Raw genomic sequence first — 12,566 nt, forward strand, 5'->3', positions numbered from 1 at the left:
CTTAGACCTTTACCAAAAGACTTTTTCCTTTATTCGTTAAGGATTCATGGATTACACCCTAAATATTTCTGAATATTTGATACATTTTTCATTTATTTCCACTCATAACAGTTTTGACTTGTTTGGGCTATGCAAATTTGCTTTTTATGAGTGTTTTAGGGCATATTAAACTGGAAATGGAAACCAATTCCTGTAAAAATTACAATTTCACCCAGATAACTTGTATACAGATTTATACTACAAGCATATAAATACAGCAGTTGGAAACAATGCAGTGGGAGGTTTTATAAAATGAAAGAAAGCTGAAAGACAGGGAAATCCTGGTATTGTGATGTTTATCAGTGTGAGGGGAGTTTAAGAAGATAAAGTGGAAAAAATAAATAGGACAAAAATATTGTATGTTGGAGAAAATGAATTGAAAGCAGCTGAATTGCAGGAATATTTAAGCACTTACAAATGTAGTAATATGAAAATATATGGCATAGGGTGTTCTGTTTTTTGGTTTTTTGGTTTTCCTGTTTAATATAAGCTTCTAGTCTAATCTGTACTTACAGACTGGAAGAAAACAATGATATCCATTCTTGAGGAATATATATATGTATATATTAATGAACTTTTAATTAATTTAGTAGTAGCTCTGCTTCTCATCAGGAAGTTTTCCAAACTGGCCTGAGGACAAAGCATTAAAATAAAACAGCTACAACAATGTCCACAGAAATATTGATGAAAAGGGTGGAGTTGAACCAAACGAGCTGGAAAATGCTTTCTAGGCAGAACAGGAACCTTTGTCACAATAAACATGTGCCTGCCTCTGGTGCTGGAGATAATAGGAAGTTGCATCAGACCTTGCACTTGCCTTCAGGTGATGTTGGAGTAACAGTCTTTGTTCCTGACAAAAGATTTCTCACATTAGGAAAATACAGATCTTCAGAACATACAGATGATTTATTCCCTTACAGGCAGAGTTTGCATGTTTCTCTTTACAGATTCTCTGGCACTTGTGCATTCCAATCAGAAGACTTTAGTTGCAGAGGTGCATCTTGTCTTATTTCTGCTCACCAGGGCTAACAGGCAAATCAGACTTATGCATGGTGGAATCTGCATTCCCCTGACTTGATTTTTGTGAATTTGTAGGTGGTGAAATCTCCAGACCTGCTGGCATCAATTATTTGTTACAACCTGCCACTTGGGAAATTGTTTTTTCATCCCACTCTTCCTATTAAAAGGAGTGCCATGCTAGCACGACTGACAGACTTTTGGTTTTTTTTTTGTCTAGTTCTCACCATTATTTGTCTTGCAAATTTAGCAATTATCTTCTCTTTTTCCTACTAGCACTCCATCCCTGAGTTTGGGGCATCTAAAGTATTTATCTTCTTCATTGAAACAATTTCCCTGATTTCAGGTGATGCTAGGCTGGATGAAACAAGGTTGGCTTTTTGGTTGTTTGGATCTCCCTCCCAAGTCCCCCTCCTCCAATTTAAGATCCTTGAGTCATCAGTCTAAACAAGTGGCCAGAACCTCTGTGATTTGGTGAAACATGGTGAAAGGCATTACTAAAACATCCTTGCACTAAAAGCACTGGGATGTGCAAGAGACAGAAGTCAGTGTGCTGATTTGCAATCTCTTTGATGCAAAATCAAATTTGAATTTCTTGACTGTTTTATACATTTGGTGTACAAATTTTCATACATTTTTTAAGCATTTGTCAGGTCCTTCTGAGCAAATAGAGATCTTTATGGATATTGGATTAGTAATTCTACTGTTTTCTTGTTATTTTCTCATCTAATATTTATTCAAACCACTGAGCAATAAATCCAATCAGTAAGTTAATGATATACAGTTGACATCCATAGCATGTGCCAATATTTTTTAGTCATAAAACTTTATATTCAGTTAAATATTATCCTGAGACACACCAGGTTGAAAGTCACTGCTTTGCAGAAGCCATACTTCCTGTAAGCTGCAAATTAAGAAAGTGAGGTTCTAAAAACATCTCTCAGAGAGATGTGTGTAAACACAGGCTGGCCAAAGGCACTTTGTGAGCAGTGCTAGGCAGTTTCAGTAATTATTTTCCAGGGGAAGGCTTGGACAGTGGCACAGCCCATGAGCAGGCTCATATGTGTCTGTGTGCTGTGCTGCTTTGCCCTGGGGCACACTCAGTCTCCCACAGCAAGGGGATGCCAGCGTGCTGATGGCTCTTCTGCTGCCCCTGGAGAAGTGTGCATCTCCAGCCACTGGTGTGGGGACAGCTCTGATGGGAAACCAGGTGAGTCTGATAGTTTGGTGACCAAATGTGACAGCAGAGAGAACTGGGGGAGATGTTTCTATGTAAAAAATGTTTTGGAATTATTTTTTGGGTTTTTTTCTACCCTCTTCATTTTTTTGAAGAAAAGTTTATTCCAGCTTTACTTTGATTTTTAAAGTTTTTTTTCTTTTTCAACATTTGTGAAGTGCAAGACTCTCATGAATCTTCATATGAATATTACGCTGCAAAGCAAGTGCTTCATCATCCAAATTCAATGAAGATTCAGCAAGTAATGCATTTTTCCTTAATTTGTGGGAAACTTGTTTGATAGAATTCAGATTTAATACAAAATACCTACACCAAGGTATAAACTACATAAACTACAACTTTTTTCTTTTTTTTTTTTTTTTTTTTTTTGCCTAGACAAGGGTGGCAATTTTCTTGAATTCATTAACTGATTAGGAACTGATTATCCTGGTTTAATCTTTGACACATGCATTGGTTACAAATACAATTGGTGCTGTTTCCTGTAAGGAATTGATCTAAGTGGTGAGTGAATTTCAACTGCTATTGTCTGAGTAAATTTCCATCAGAATTCTAGTATTTCCAGAATACTGTACTAAAAAATGGTGCTGCAAATAATTTCATGTCATGCTTTTAAACCCAGATGGAGATGAAACACCACAGTCACTGCTTGTGGTGGAATGGGGAGGGGAATAGTAGTAAAACTTGTGTGTTGAGATAAGAAGAGTTTATTAAACAAAAATAAAGTAAAATAAAGATCTGTTTGGAGCAGGAGTCTGGAATCAGCTCTAGGATACTTGGTTTTTATTTCTCTGCAAATAAGACAATTATTAAGACTGTATTGGATATCAGTACATTTTTGTAAGTTTTCTGTGCTGTACAAGAATGCATTAAATGGCAATGGTTGAAATGCCTGTTTAATTCCCTGGCATGTCTAACACATCTCAGGTTAGCACATGGTTTATCACTTGCCCAAGAGGTGGTTATGCTGAGTTCCACTGCATAGCCTTGAAATCCTCATTGGCTTGGTCTTGGTTTCCCTGGAAAGGGCATTTACTGCAGACAGCATTTCCTATTGTGATTGCAGAATATGGAACAACAGGTGCATTCTTTCCTTATCTTTTATGGAAGCTTTTTACACTTGTCTGTTGAGGGAATGCAGCTATAGACAAATGCTTATATGGAAGCAGAGAATAGAAAGTTTCTCCAAAGACTAGTATAGAAAAATGAGCCTATGGTTTCTGTAAAAGCCCTAAATATGAAATTATATTGTCTTTTGAATGAGCCAGAGGTGTAGAGCTAGGCTCTGAGGGACAGCCTGTGTGCTGGGATGGCTTGGGTAATGCTCTGGATTACTGCAGGAGGTAAGTCAGCTGCCAGACATGAAGATACAGATCAGGCTGTCAAATGGAAAATTTGTCCTTCTTGGGATTTGGGATTATTGCAAAATTATTTTTCTGCTTAGGTTTCAGCTCTTGGTCCCATGTTGGTGACAGGTTCCTGCTCTTTGTTCAGATTTAAGGATGTTTCTCAAGTGAAAAGATATAAAAAGAGGAATTCCTGTTTTTACAATTTATTTGGTCTTTATACTGTAACATATTTGCCAGGAAATGAACAATAACTAAATAGTCTTAGATATATTTTGGTCCCAGAATATCCCAAACTGAGATTTTGTACAGATGGACACTTGAAATAGAACCTTTAACTGTAGTCTGTTCTTGTGAGACTTGGAATTTTTTCTTAGAAGTTACTTTAGATTTTTTTTGTTCACTTTGTTATTTCTCTTTGTTCATGATTTAAACATTCTAGTGAGTCTCACTTTTTTTTTTTTTTTTTTCAGGGCCTGTCCAGAGTGTTTCTCTGTATTAACTAAACAGCAAGTGATGGTGAAAAACATCTTTTTGCTTCTGTTTTTAAGCTTTTAATTTCTTGTTTGTTTGCTTCAATTCAGGCTCCTCCTGGAACAGCTGTGATTTTGAAACCAATCTGTGCAAAGTTCTTCATGAATTCAATTTACAGTCTGGCTGGATAAGAAGAAATGGTCAATCTGGCATGGGACCACCATATTCTGACCACAATGGGAATAAGAGTGGTGAGACTATTCATGTTCTTTGAGGAAATCATGGACTATACCAGTTATGCAGTTTTCTATTTAATTTACTAAATTTTGCTAATTTCTTGATTGTTCAATTATATTCTGCCACATGTTTCCTGAGCACTTCTGTCTTTGTTGTAAGGTGATTGAAATTACAATAACTCAGAATTCCAGGGGGTGGAGGTGGTGGGAGGAGAGAGTATTGCAGTAAGCAATTCTTGTTATAGAGAAGCAAGTTATCAGTTTCAAAAGTTGTTTACTTACCAGAGTGATCTTTACTTGTTTTGGAGACTTCAGGTGATAAATTCAGTCTTGATTGCAGTTTCGAAATTTTGAGATGCATTTTCATGTTTTCTGGGATTGGTAAATGCCTGGAATGTGACTAATGTTACTACTCCAAATATTTTGAGAGAAGAGGACTTTGTATTTGGAGACAGGATAAGCTTTGATAGTCTGTTTTTGAACCAGCTTCTTTCTAAAGGTTCTTACAATGCTACTTTACCTTGAAGAGTGTCTCTGAACTAAATAATTCCTTTTCTTTGTCCTCAGACAGAATATACCCTTGATACTTGTCCTATGGCCAAATTAACCCTGCTTTTCCTTCTGTGATACACACTGTAATACAGTAGCTGATTAGTTCTCTTCCCCATATTTTCTGTATTCTTTTCTCTCTGTCTCCACCCACACCCTCATCTCTCCCAGGCACAAGCAGAGCTCTGGCAGCAGGCATGCACTGCTGGAGGATGTGCAAGAAGAGAATTCTGTGTAGGATGCAAGTGTTGTTGTGACTAGCCCAGGTGCCTTACACCCCATTCCCAAACTGAGATGGTCTGGGAGTGTGGAAATCTGCATCTCCTACACCTTGCATAAGCCATCAAACAGGTGCAAGTTCCCTACAGCAATGAGTGTAAATTGGTGGTTTCAGGTGAATGCATGGAAAACTTGCTTAGAAATCAACAGATGAAAATGAAACCCAAATTTAATGGTTTTTATTGTAGAATATAGCAACCAAACCCCACTCTCTTTTCCTGCAAGTTCTCACTTCACAGTGGACAATTCTCATGATACTCTGCAATTAGGAAATTTTATATATGTGATGTTCTTTTAGCAACTTCAGTTTTTTGCTTGACTGTATCTCAGAAGCACATCCTGCTGTTTGTATTTTGCTTCCAAATTAAGGTTGCTCTTAAATAAGTTTTGATTTAAACCAATGTTGGCACAAAAAAGTGAGCAGCTATCAAACCTTTTTCATAAACACAAACTTTATTTCAAGTGTGCAAGCTGTGAAATAGTTTAAAATAATAAAGCTTTTCTCATTGAGAAACACATTAAAAACCTCCAAAAGTACCATGGAATACAAATATAGCAACACTTGTCTAGAATCAAAATAGGTTAGCCAGCCAACAGTCATGCTGTTTCATGAAGTTTCTAGAATTTGTGCATTAATTGTAGTACACACCTCATCAAGATGTAGTAAATGCCAGAAAGATACTCTAATAATCATAAAAAACTGATGGGGAAAGGAAAATGTGACTTATATAGACTGGCAAAGCCAGCAAAAGATTGAGAATCATCAACTGAAGCTCGTTGCAGACAAAGCAGACAGTTCAGCCACTTGTATTGTTCACATTTGCTTGTTTTGGACCTTCAGTCACTGTTGTGTCTGCCAGGTGTGAATTGTGCAGTTAATTTTTTTTTTTTTTTCAGGTAGCAGGAGGCTGGAACACTTGTAGCTATTCAGCTTTCTGAGAGGCTGTGTGATGGATTCAGATTGATGAACTGAATGGCTAAGGAGATTTAAATGCATTGCATTACTTTGCTTTTATTTTTATACCTGGAGAATGTCTAAACAGCACTTTCATTTTCTAAATGCTGATTCTACTCACCTAGGAAATATTTATCTTCTTATGGCACTGAGTGGAGTTTTCCCACTGCTGGTGACTCAACAGACTATATAATCAGTTTTATGGTGGTTCCTGCTTAAAACCCATAAATAACTCTCTATTATTACAGCTGAACAGAGTATGCTCTATGAGGGTAGAATGTTAAAGGGAAGACTTCCTGCCATCAAGATAAAACACACACATTAGCAGAAAAGCAAAGATCCCTTGGTAAATTTAACTCCTTTGAAGATTTATGTAATCATTTACTAGGACCCAAAACATTTCTTTAGGTCTGTCTCTCATGGATCTCTTTTTTCACTGGAAAAAATAATTGAACAGAGCAATGATAACCACATTAAAAGAGCCCCAAAACAAAAACCTGATTTTGCTAGATGAAACTGTTCTCTATGCAGAGGTCTAATGTGAAATGACTGTTCAAAGAATTTCCTTAAATGATGATTTCTTCCCTATCTGTGTAAAACATAAAATTCCTGTGGCAGGTGAAAAATAATTTTTTTTCTCTTAGACACATTCATCTTTAGAGAGCTAAAAAAAAAATTTCAAAATTTCCTGGAAGCTAACATCTGATGGAACAGATTGGAGCCAGGGACAGGGCTCTGCAGAGACACAAGCCATCTGTTGTGGTAGGAGCAATACCCCTGCAGCTGGCAGGCTCTGAAAGTGCTGCCTGGGCAGCCAGGAAAGGTCTGAAACCTGGGGCAGTGTGGCCACAGCCCTGGCAGCAGGCTCAAAATGCTCCTCTGTGGGGATTGCTCAACTGGCTCCAGCCCTGAGCTGGGCTGGTGGAGCTTCATCAGAGCCTTCCAGGATGAGAGGCCATGGTGGGTAGTTTAATAAATTAAGTATTTTGATATTTTGAACTATCCCCTGATATTTGCTTAATGTATTAATCTTCATTTTTAGGATTTTTTTTTCCTTCATCTTCCTCCTTTCATTAGCATGTCAATGTCAGAGGACAAGAAGTTACTTGACATTGTTTGAAGTTTGGGAAGGGGAAGAAAAGAGAAAGAAAGAAAAAGAAAAATAGATTGAGTCTTTTTCTATTCTTTATTTTTCATCTTGCATCCCTAACATCTAACATCTCTGAAATCTCTGTGTCCAGGAAGAGACAAATTTTCATTTACAGTATTTGATATCCTAAGATAGGGTGGGTGCCTTTCATCTATTACAAGATCTGAAGTGATATTGTCAGGAAGAGATACAATCAGTCAAAGGGCATGCAGCAGCCATAGTTTGTGGAGAATAGATTTTGAAGATTAGGAATGGGGTGCAGCTGTATAAGACAGGTGAACAGCATTGGAGGAGAAGAGGTGTGGAATGCTGATGTGCATTGACCAGCCACAAAAGAGTAAAAGGGCATACAGGTGTAGGAAAGTATCAAGAGTTAGCAGGACAGAGAAGAAGAGAGAGTTTGCTGTGCTGTGAGGAGGAAGGATCAGGTGGTTGTGTAAGGGACAGGAAGGAGTTATCTGGTCAGGAAAAAGGAGAGGAGGAGTCAGTGTTCCATGGAGCCGCCTGGGAAGTTTACAGAGAAAAGGTCTGCAGGTTTTTACTGCAGGACAATAAACTGATGGTGTCAGTCGGTTTGAGCCCACAGTCCAGAGGTGCCAAGCACCAATGGCAGCAATAGTTCACTGACTCCTCTTGAGCTGTTACGCTTTTAAGTGAAGCAAGGAATATTTTTAATAGAAATATAATGGAATCTTTAATGGTAGCTTTGGACTTTTTCTATTGTGAATGTGTACAAGGATGCCACATCTTTCTCTCTGCAGTGAGGCAATTTTCTGAGCAGCCAGAACCCAGACACCACTGGTTTTCAACCTATAAAAACACCACAGTCTTCTCTTCCATGTTCCACCTCTTCCTCAAAGGCCTGAACTGACATGATAAATGTCTATTATTGTTTACAGCAGTTGGCTGTTTAGGCATGAAATATGTTCTCTACTCAATCATTTGAATTTAAAGCCTTTGGATTAGGTTTCTGAGTTAGTCTCACTTTGTCCCAAAATATTGCACTTCTAAGTTGAGTGTTCAAGATATCACCACAGGAAACATTTGAATCCTACTTGAAATTTTAGCAGGAACATGGAGCAATACCATGGCAATATTGCACATGAAAAAAAGCTTGGAGTACAATGGCTAAAACTGCTATTAATCTTTTCTGGGGAAATAATTCTAGTTGGCTTTTTAGGTATTCATTTATATCTGTGCATATTGCTCTTGTTTTGTTGTTGTTTCTTTTCCAAGCTTCTAAGTTTTCTCTTTTTATTCCTTTTAATAGCTTATTTCCTCGCATTGTCCTCTGAAATGCAATCCTCTTCTGCAGCTTTAAGGACAAATGTTTTCCTTCCAACTGATGAAGAACACCTTTGCCAGGTATTTTCATGCACATTCTTTGTATTAAACTGTTTGCCAGAGTATTTCCCTGGAATAATCAGCCCTTGTTCTTTTTCCTAGGTTAGATTTCATTATTGGGTCAGTCAAATGAGTGGAACACTTATGGTGGGGCTTCAAAAAATACTCTGAAGATACTGTGACAAACATTTGGCAAGTTTCAGGAGAACTAGGAGATCAGTGGAATGAAAACACCATTACAATCAACAGCACTGAAAAGTATGAGGTTAGTAAATTGAGGTTAGTAAATTGAGGCTACTGTAAAGGACACTTCTTAAATGGTTTATAAATTGTGAGCCTCTTTCATAGGTCAGCACTAAATATTTTGTAAATGGAAATAAAGTCCTATCATGAGGTAAACAAGAAAAAAGGCATTTTGAAGATCATACTTTGCATTAACAAATACAGCTTGTTCTTATCTCTTAATGGTGTTAAAACTGACAACAAACTTTGCTTAAACTGTGTGTGTGTCTTGAATAGAAGTGTCTCATTGAGCCATAAATTATCTTCCAGACCACAGAGGTGATATACTTGTGATCTTTACTTTCAGTACAGTATTCTTTTAGCCTCAGTCTAACTGGACTGATAAACTCGAGATTTCATTTATGCAGGAAACTGCATTTTATCCTATGATATTGTTTTACAGGGGTTCTGCAGGTGACAAACACTGTACTCAACTATTGATTGCAGCTTTGAGTCTCTGTCACAGAACATATGCAAATGGTTTAATTTTGCTCAAAGCTACTGAAAAGCAGTGCAAATGTCATAGGCTATTTAAAAGTTTTTACATGTGCATTTACAAAAAACATTAGCACAGTAAATGTAACTTAGGGCTATAATATTGTGGGTGATGTACACTCACTGCTATGCTTAATAGTGGAGAGAAAGTGGGGAGCAGAGGAGAAAATGAGAGCCTTTCCTGCTACACAGTACTGTGAGGTTGCTTAGCATGAAAACCTGGAGGCATGGCAGCACAACCTCATTTCAATAATCCAAATGAGTAACATAATTACTTGGCTTCCATATTGTGCTAAAGCATCCAACAGGTTCTTGATTTTTGAAGTAATACTGGCCTGCTGAACTCTTCTGAGAATGAATATTGCAAATACCTGTACCCAACTCAACACAAGTGTCAATGTTGTTATTGGTCATTAACTCACCTCTGCCTGATAAGAGTGTATGTACAGAAATCTGAGGTTGTATTGGAAGGGTTTCCTTCTAGATTTATTTTTTTCAGCATTTGTATTACTCAAAAATTTGGCTGAGTCTGGGAATGGTTAATATGATATGGCATCTACTTTCTCTGAATTGCTATGTAAAATCCTAATCAGATGATTGCTTGCAAATCTGGTTATCCTTTGGCCTCTATCAAGCGAACTGATGGGCAGAGTCCAGCTTTAAAGAAGCAGGTGTCAAACTTACTGCAGTAATCATTACAATTCACTTAAGAAACACAGCTCAGCACCCCACAAAACTTAGAGTCTGAAGCTGAGAAAATTTTCTTGTTTGCCCATTTTGCTCCAGTGACAACTTGCAAGATATTACTGTCATACAAGCAAATGCAATTCACTTGCCCTTTTGCACTTATTCTTTTATATGACAAGATATTTTGCCTACAAGGATACCTGCTGTATTTTTCGAGATAAAATTTTGATTATTAATGTTTCTATGGAAAAAAATGATGGGAGACAAATAATTTTTATTTGAATGTACAAACCCTTTTGAAATAAGGTGCTTTAACATTTTTGACAATTTTAAAAACACATTTGAAGTGCAGTCTGCTCCTGTGGCTGCATTGTGTTTGATCCAGCTCGTGTTTTATCCTGCCTACAACCCCTCTGCACCTTCCATGCCCCTATTGGAGCTGCAATATTCATTTCACAGATACTGCACAGATACAGATCACTGCAGTTGTGACAAACAGTGCCACTGAGTAGACTTGTGAGTTAAAGAGCTCCAGGCTTTGTCTGAGAAGGAAAACTGAATGGTTCCTTTCTGGAGTGAACTTGGGTGTGAGTCACTTTGGTTATCCTTGGACTGAACTCAAGGGAGATCAGCTGGGGATCTGCAACAGATAAAGCCTGGATAATCTCTTTAGACACAACAGCAGCTGGAGGAATCTTGTAATATTATCTACTGCAAGCAGGGAAGTTGAGAGAGTGCTCATGAGGAACTTTGTGTGCTCTGATGGAACATGAACTTGAAGCAGCCTCTGATTTTTGCCTCCAAAAAGTGAGCTAGTCCCTCTTTAGCATTGTCTAATACACTTTATGTCACTATATAATAAAATCTGACTATAAAATCCCAACTCCGAGCTTATTAGCAACCAAATTTTGAGTTCAAAATGAAACATCACTGTGCAAAGGTAAAATATTTGTCAAATCCTGACATTATTTAATGTTTCTGGTGTTTCTGATTACAAAACAGTGCACTATATTGTTTCAGGTACTTATCTGAAACCAATTCATGATAGAAACAGAAAATAGGAATACACTATTTGTACTCCATGTGGTGATGCCATGAAAGTACACACTAACTGCACATATCATTGCAGCAGAATTCAAGAATTCAAAATATGGCTTTTGTGAAACAAATGAGCACATTTCCAAGATGCTGCACTTTGTTCATATAAACATTTTTGAATTCTTCTTGTGCAAGCCAACTGCAGGTTCAGTAAAACAAACAAAAGATTACATCCCTCAAAAAATTTCCAATTCATAAAGTAATGGGCATATCATTGGATAAGTTGTGTAATCCTTTACAGTGAAATGCTCAGTTCTTGGTAATTTATAGGTTTTCTGCCTCAATCTGTTAAACTGTGCACAATATTGTTGCTGAACTCTTAAGACAATATTTGAAAAATTATTGCTAACACTGTGAATTTTTTATTAAGAGCTAGAATGTACCTCTAAGTAGATTGTGCCTCCAAGAGTCTAGAAAATCCTGGAACTGTTTCATCCCAAGTTGTAGCTAGGGAATAATTTAAGGAATGTTATTCATAGGATTGATTTGTTGGGTTGTTTTGATTGGTATGTTTTTGTTGTGTTTTTCCAAGAACTGTGATTGATCAGTCAGTTCCCTTGTACACCACTGCAGAAAACATGTAAAAGTCTGTCCATTTACAAATGTGGATTGAAATCTGCCCTTAAAATGAAAAAGTAAAATATTTGTAACTTCTTGTGTATAGAAGACTTTGTTGGGGGAAAAAAAACCCACTGCTGTAACATTAAGCAGAATAACTGTCAACCAAGTGCTCCTCAAGGTTTGTTTTGGCTAAAAATGTGCTGAAAGGCTTTTGAGTAATGCTGTTTTTTGCTCTGACTTTTCTCCAGGTTTCTGAGAAATTCTGAAACCAACCAGAAAATGTTCATTGTTTCCATTCTCTGGTGGAATAATGGCTTGATAAAACACAAAATCATTTATGTTCAATTCTTAAACTGCCATTATGCTTGCTTAGATTTTTAAGCCATTTTATTGTGATTTTTAGTTCCTTCCTGTTAAATTCTACTTTAATCTTGAGTTAGATGATTGGACTACCTATCTATGCCTGGGTGAAAAAACCACAGATATGTGAAAAAGCCAGGATGATAATCCTCCAAAATGGTTAGATGTGTAATTAGAGTTCTCATATTTCCAATAAATACTTCATGGACTTGACTGGCATATATTGTGTGATTTTTTTTTTTTTTTTTTTTTTTTTTTGTTTTGTTTTGTTTTGTTTTGTTTTGTCTGTGACACTGGTGAACTCTGTTTCTTGTTGATTTGCTGTTTATCTCTCTAGGTTGTCTTTTTGGGGATGGTGGAGACCCAGAGACAAGGTGACAGTGTTGCCATCGATGATATTACCTTTAGTGAGGGATGTTCTATAGCACATGGTAAGGATACCTCTTTTTCAGCAGCCAGG

General features: G+C 37.1%; 1 protein-coding gene across 1 annotated transcript in view; it reads left to right on the forward strand.

Annotated features, from left to right (window-relative positions):
- Positions 1–1,951: 1,951 nt before the first annotated feature.
- MALRD1 (MAM and LDL receptor class A domain containing 1) overlaps positions 1,952–12,566 on the forward strand; it is a 230,720-nt gene continuing 220,105 nt past the window's right edge. Inside the window, 6 exon segments of the mRNA XM_056482973.1 lie at positions 1,952–2,266; positions 4,221–4,361; positions 8,550–8,644; positions 8,726–8,782; positions 8,784–8,888; positions 12,444–12,537. Coding sequence (XP_056338948.1) covers positions 2,104–2,266; positions 4,221–4,361; positions 8,550–8,644; positions 8,726–8,782; positions 8,784–8,888; positions 12,444–12,537 — 655 coding nt within the window. The 5' untranslated portion in view covers positions 1,952–2,103.

This window comes from Oenanthe melanoleuca, chromosome 2 (assembly GCF_029582105.1).
Source record: "Oenanthe melanoleuca isolate GR-GAL-2019-014 chromosome 2, OMel1.0, whole genome shotgun sequence".
Lineage (NCBI taxonomy): Eukaryota > Metazoa > Chordata > Aves > Passeriformes > Muscicapidae > Oenanthe > Oenanthe melanoleuca.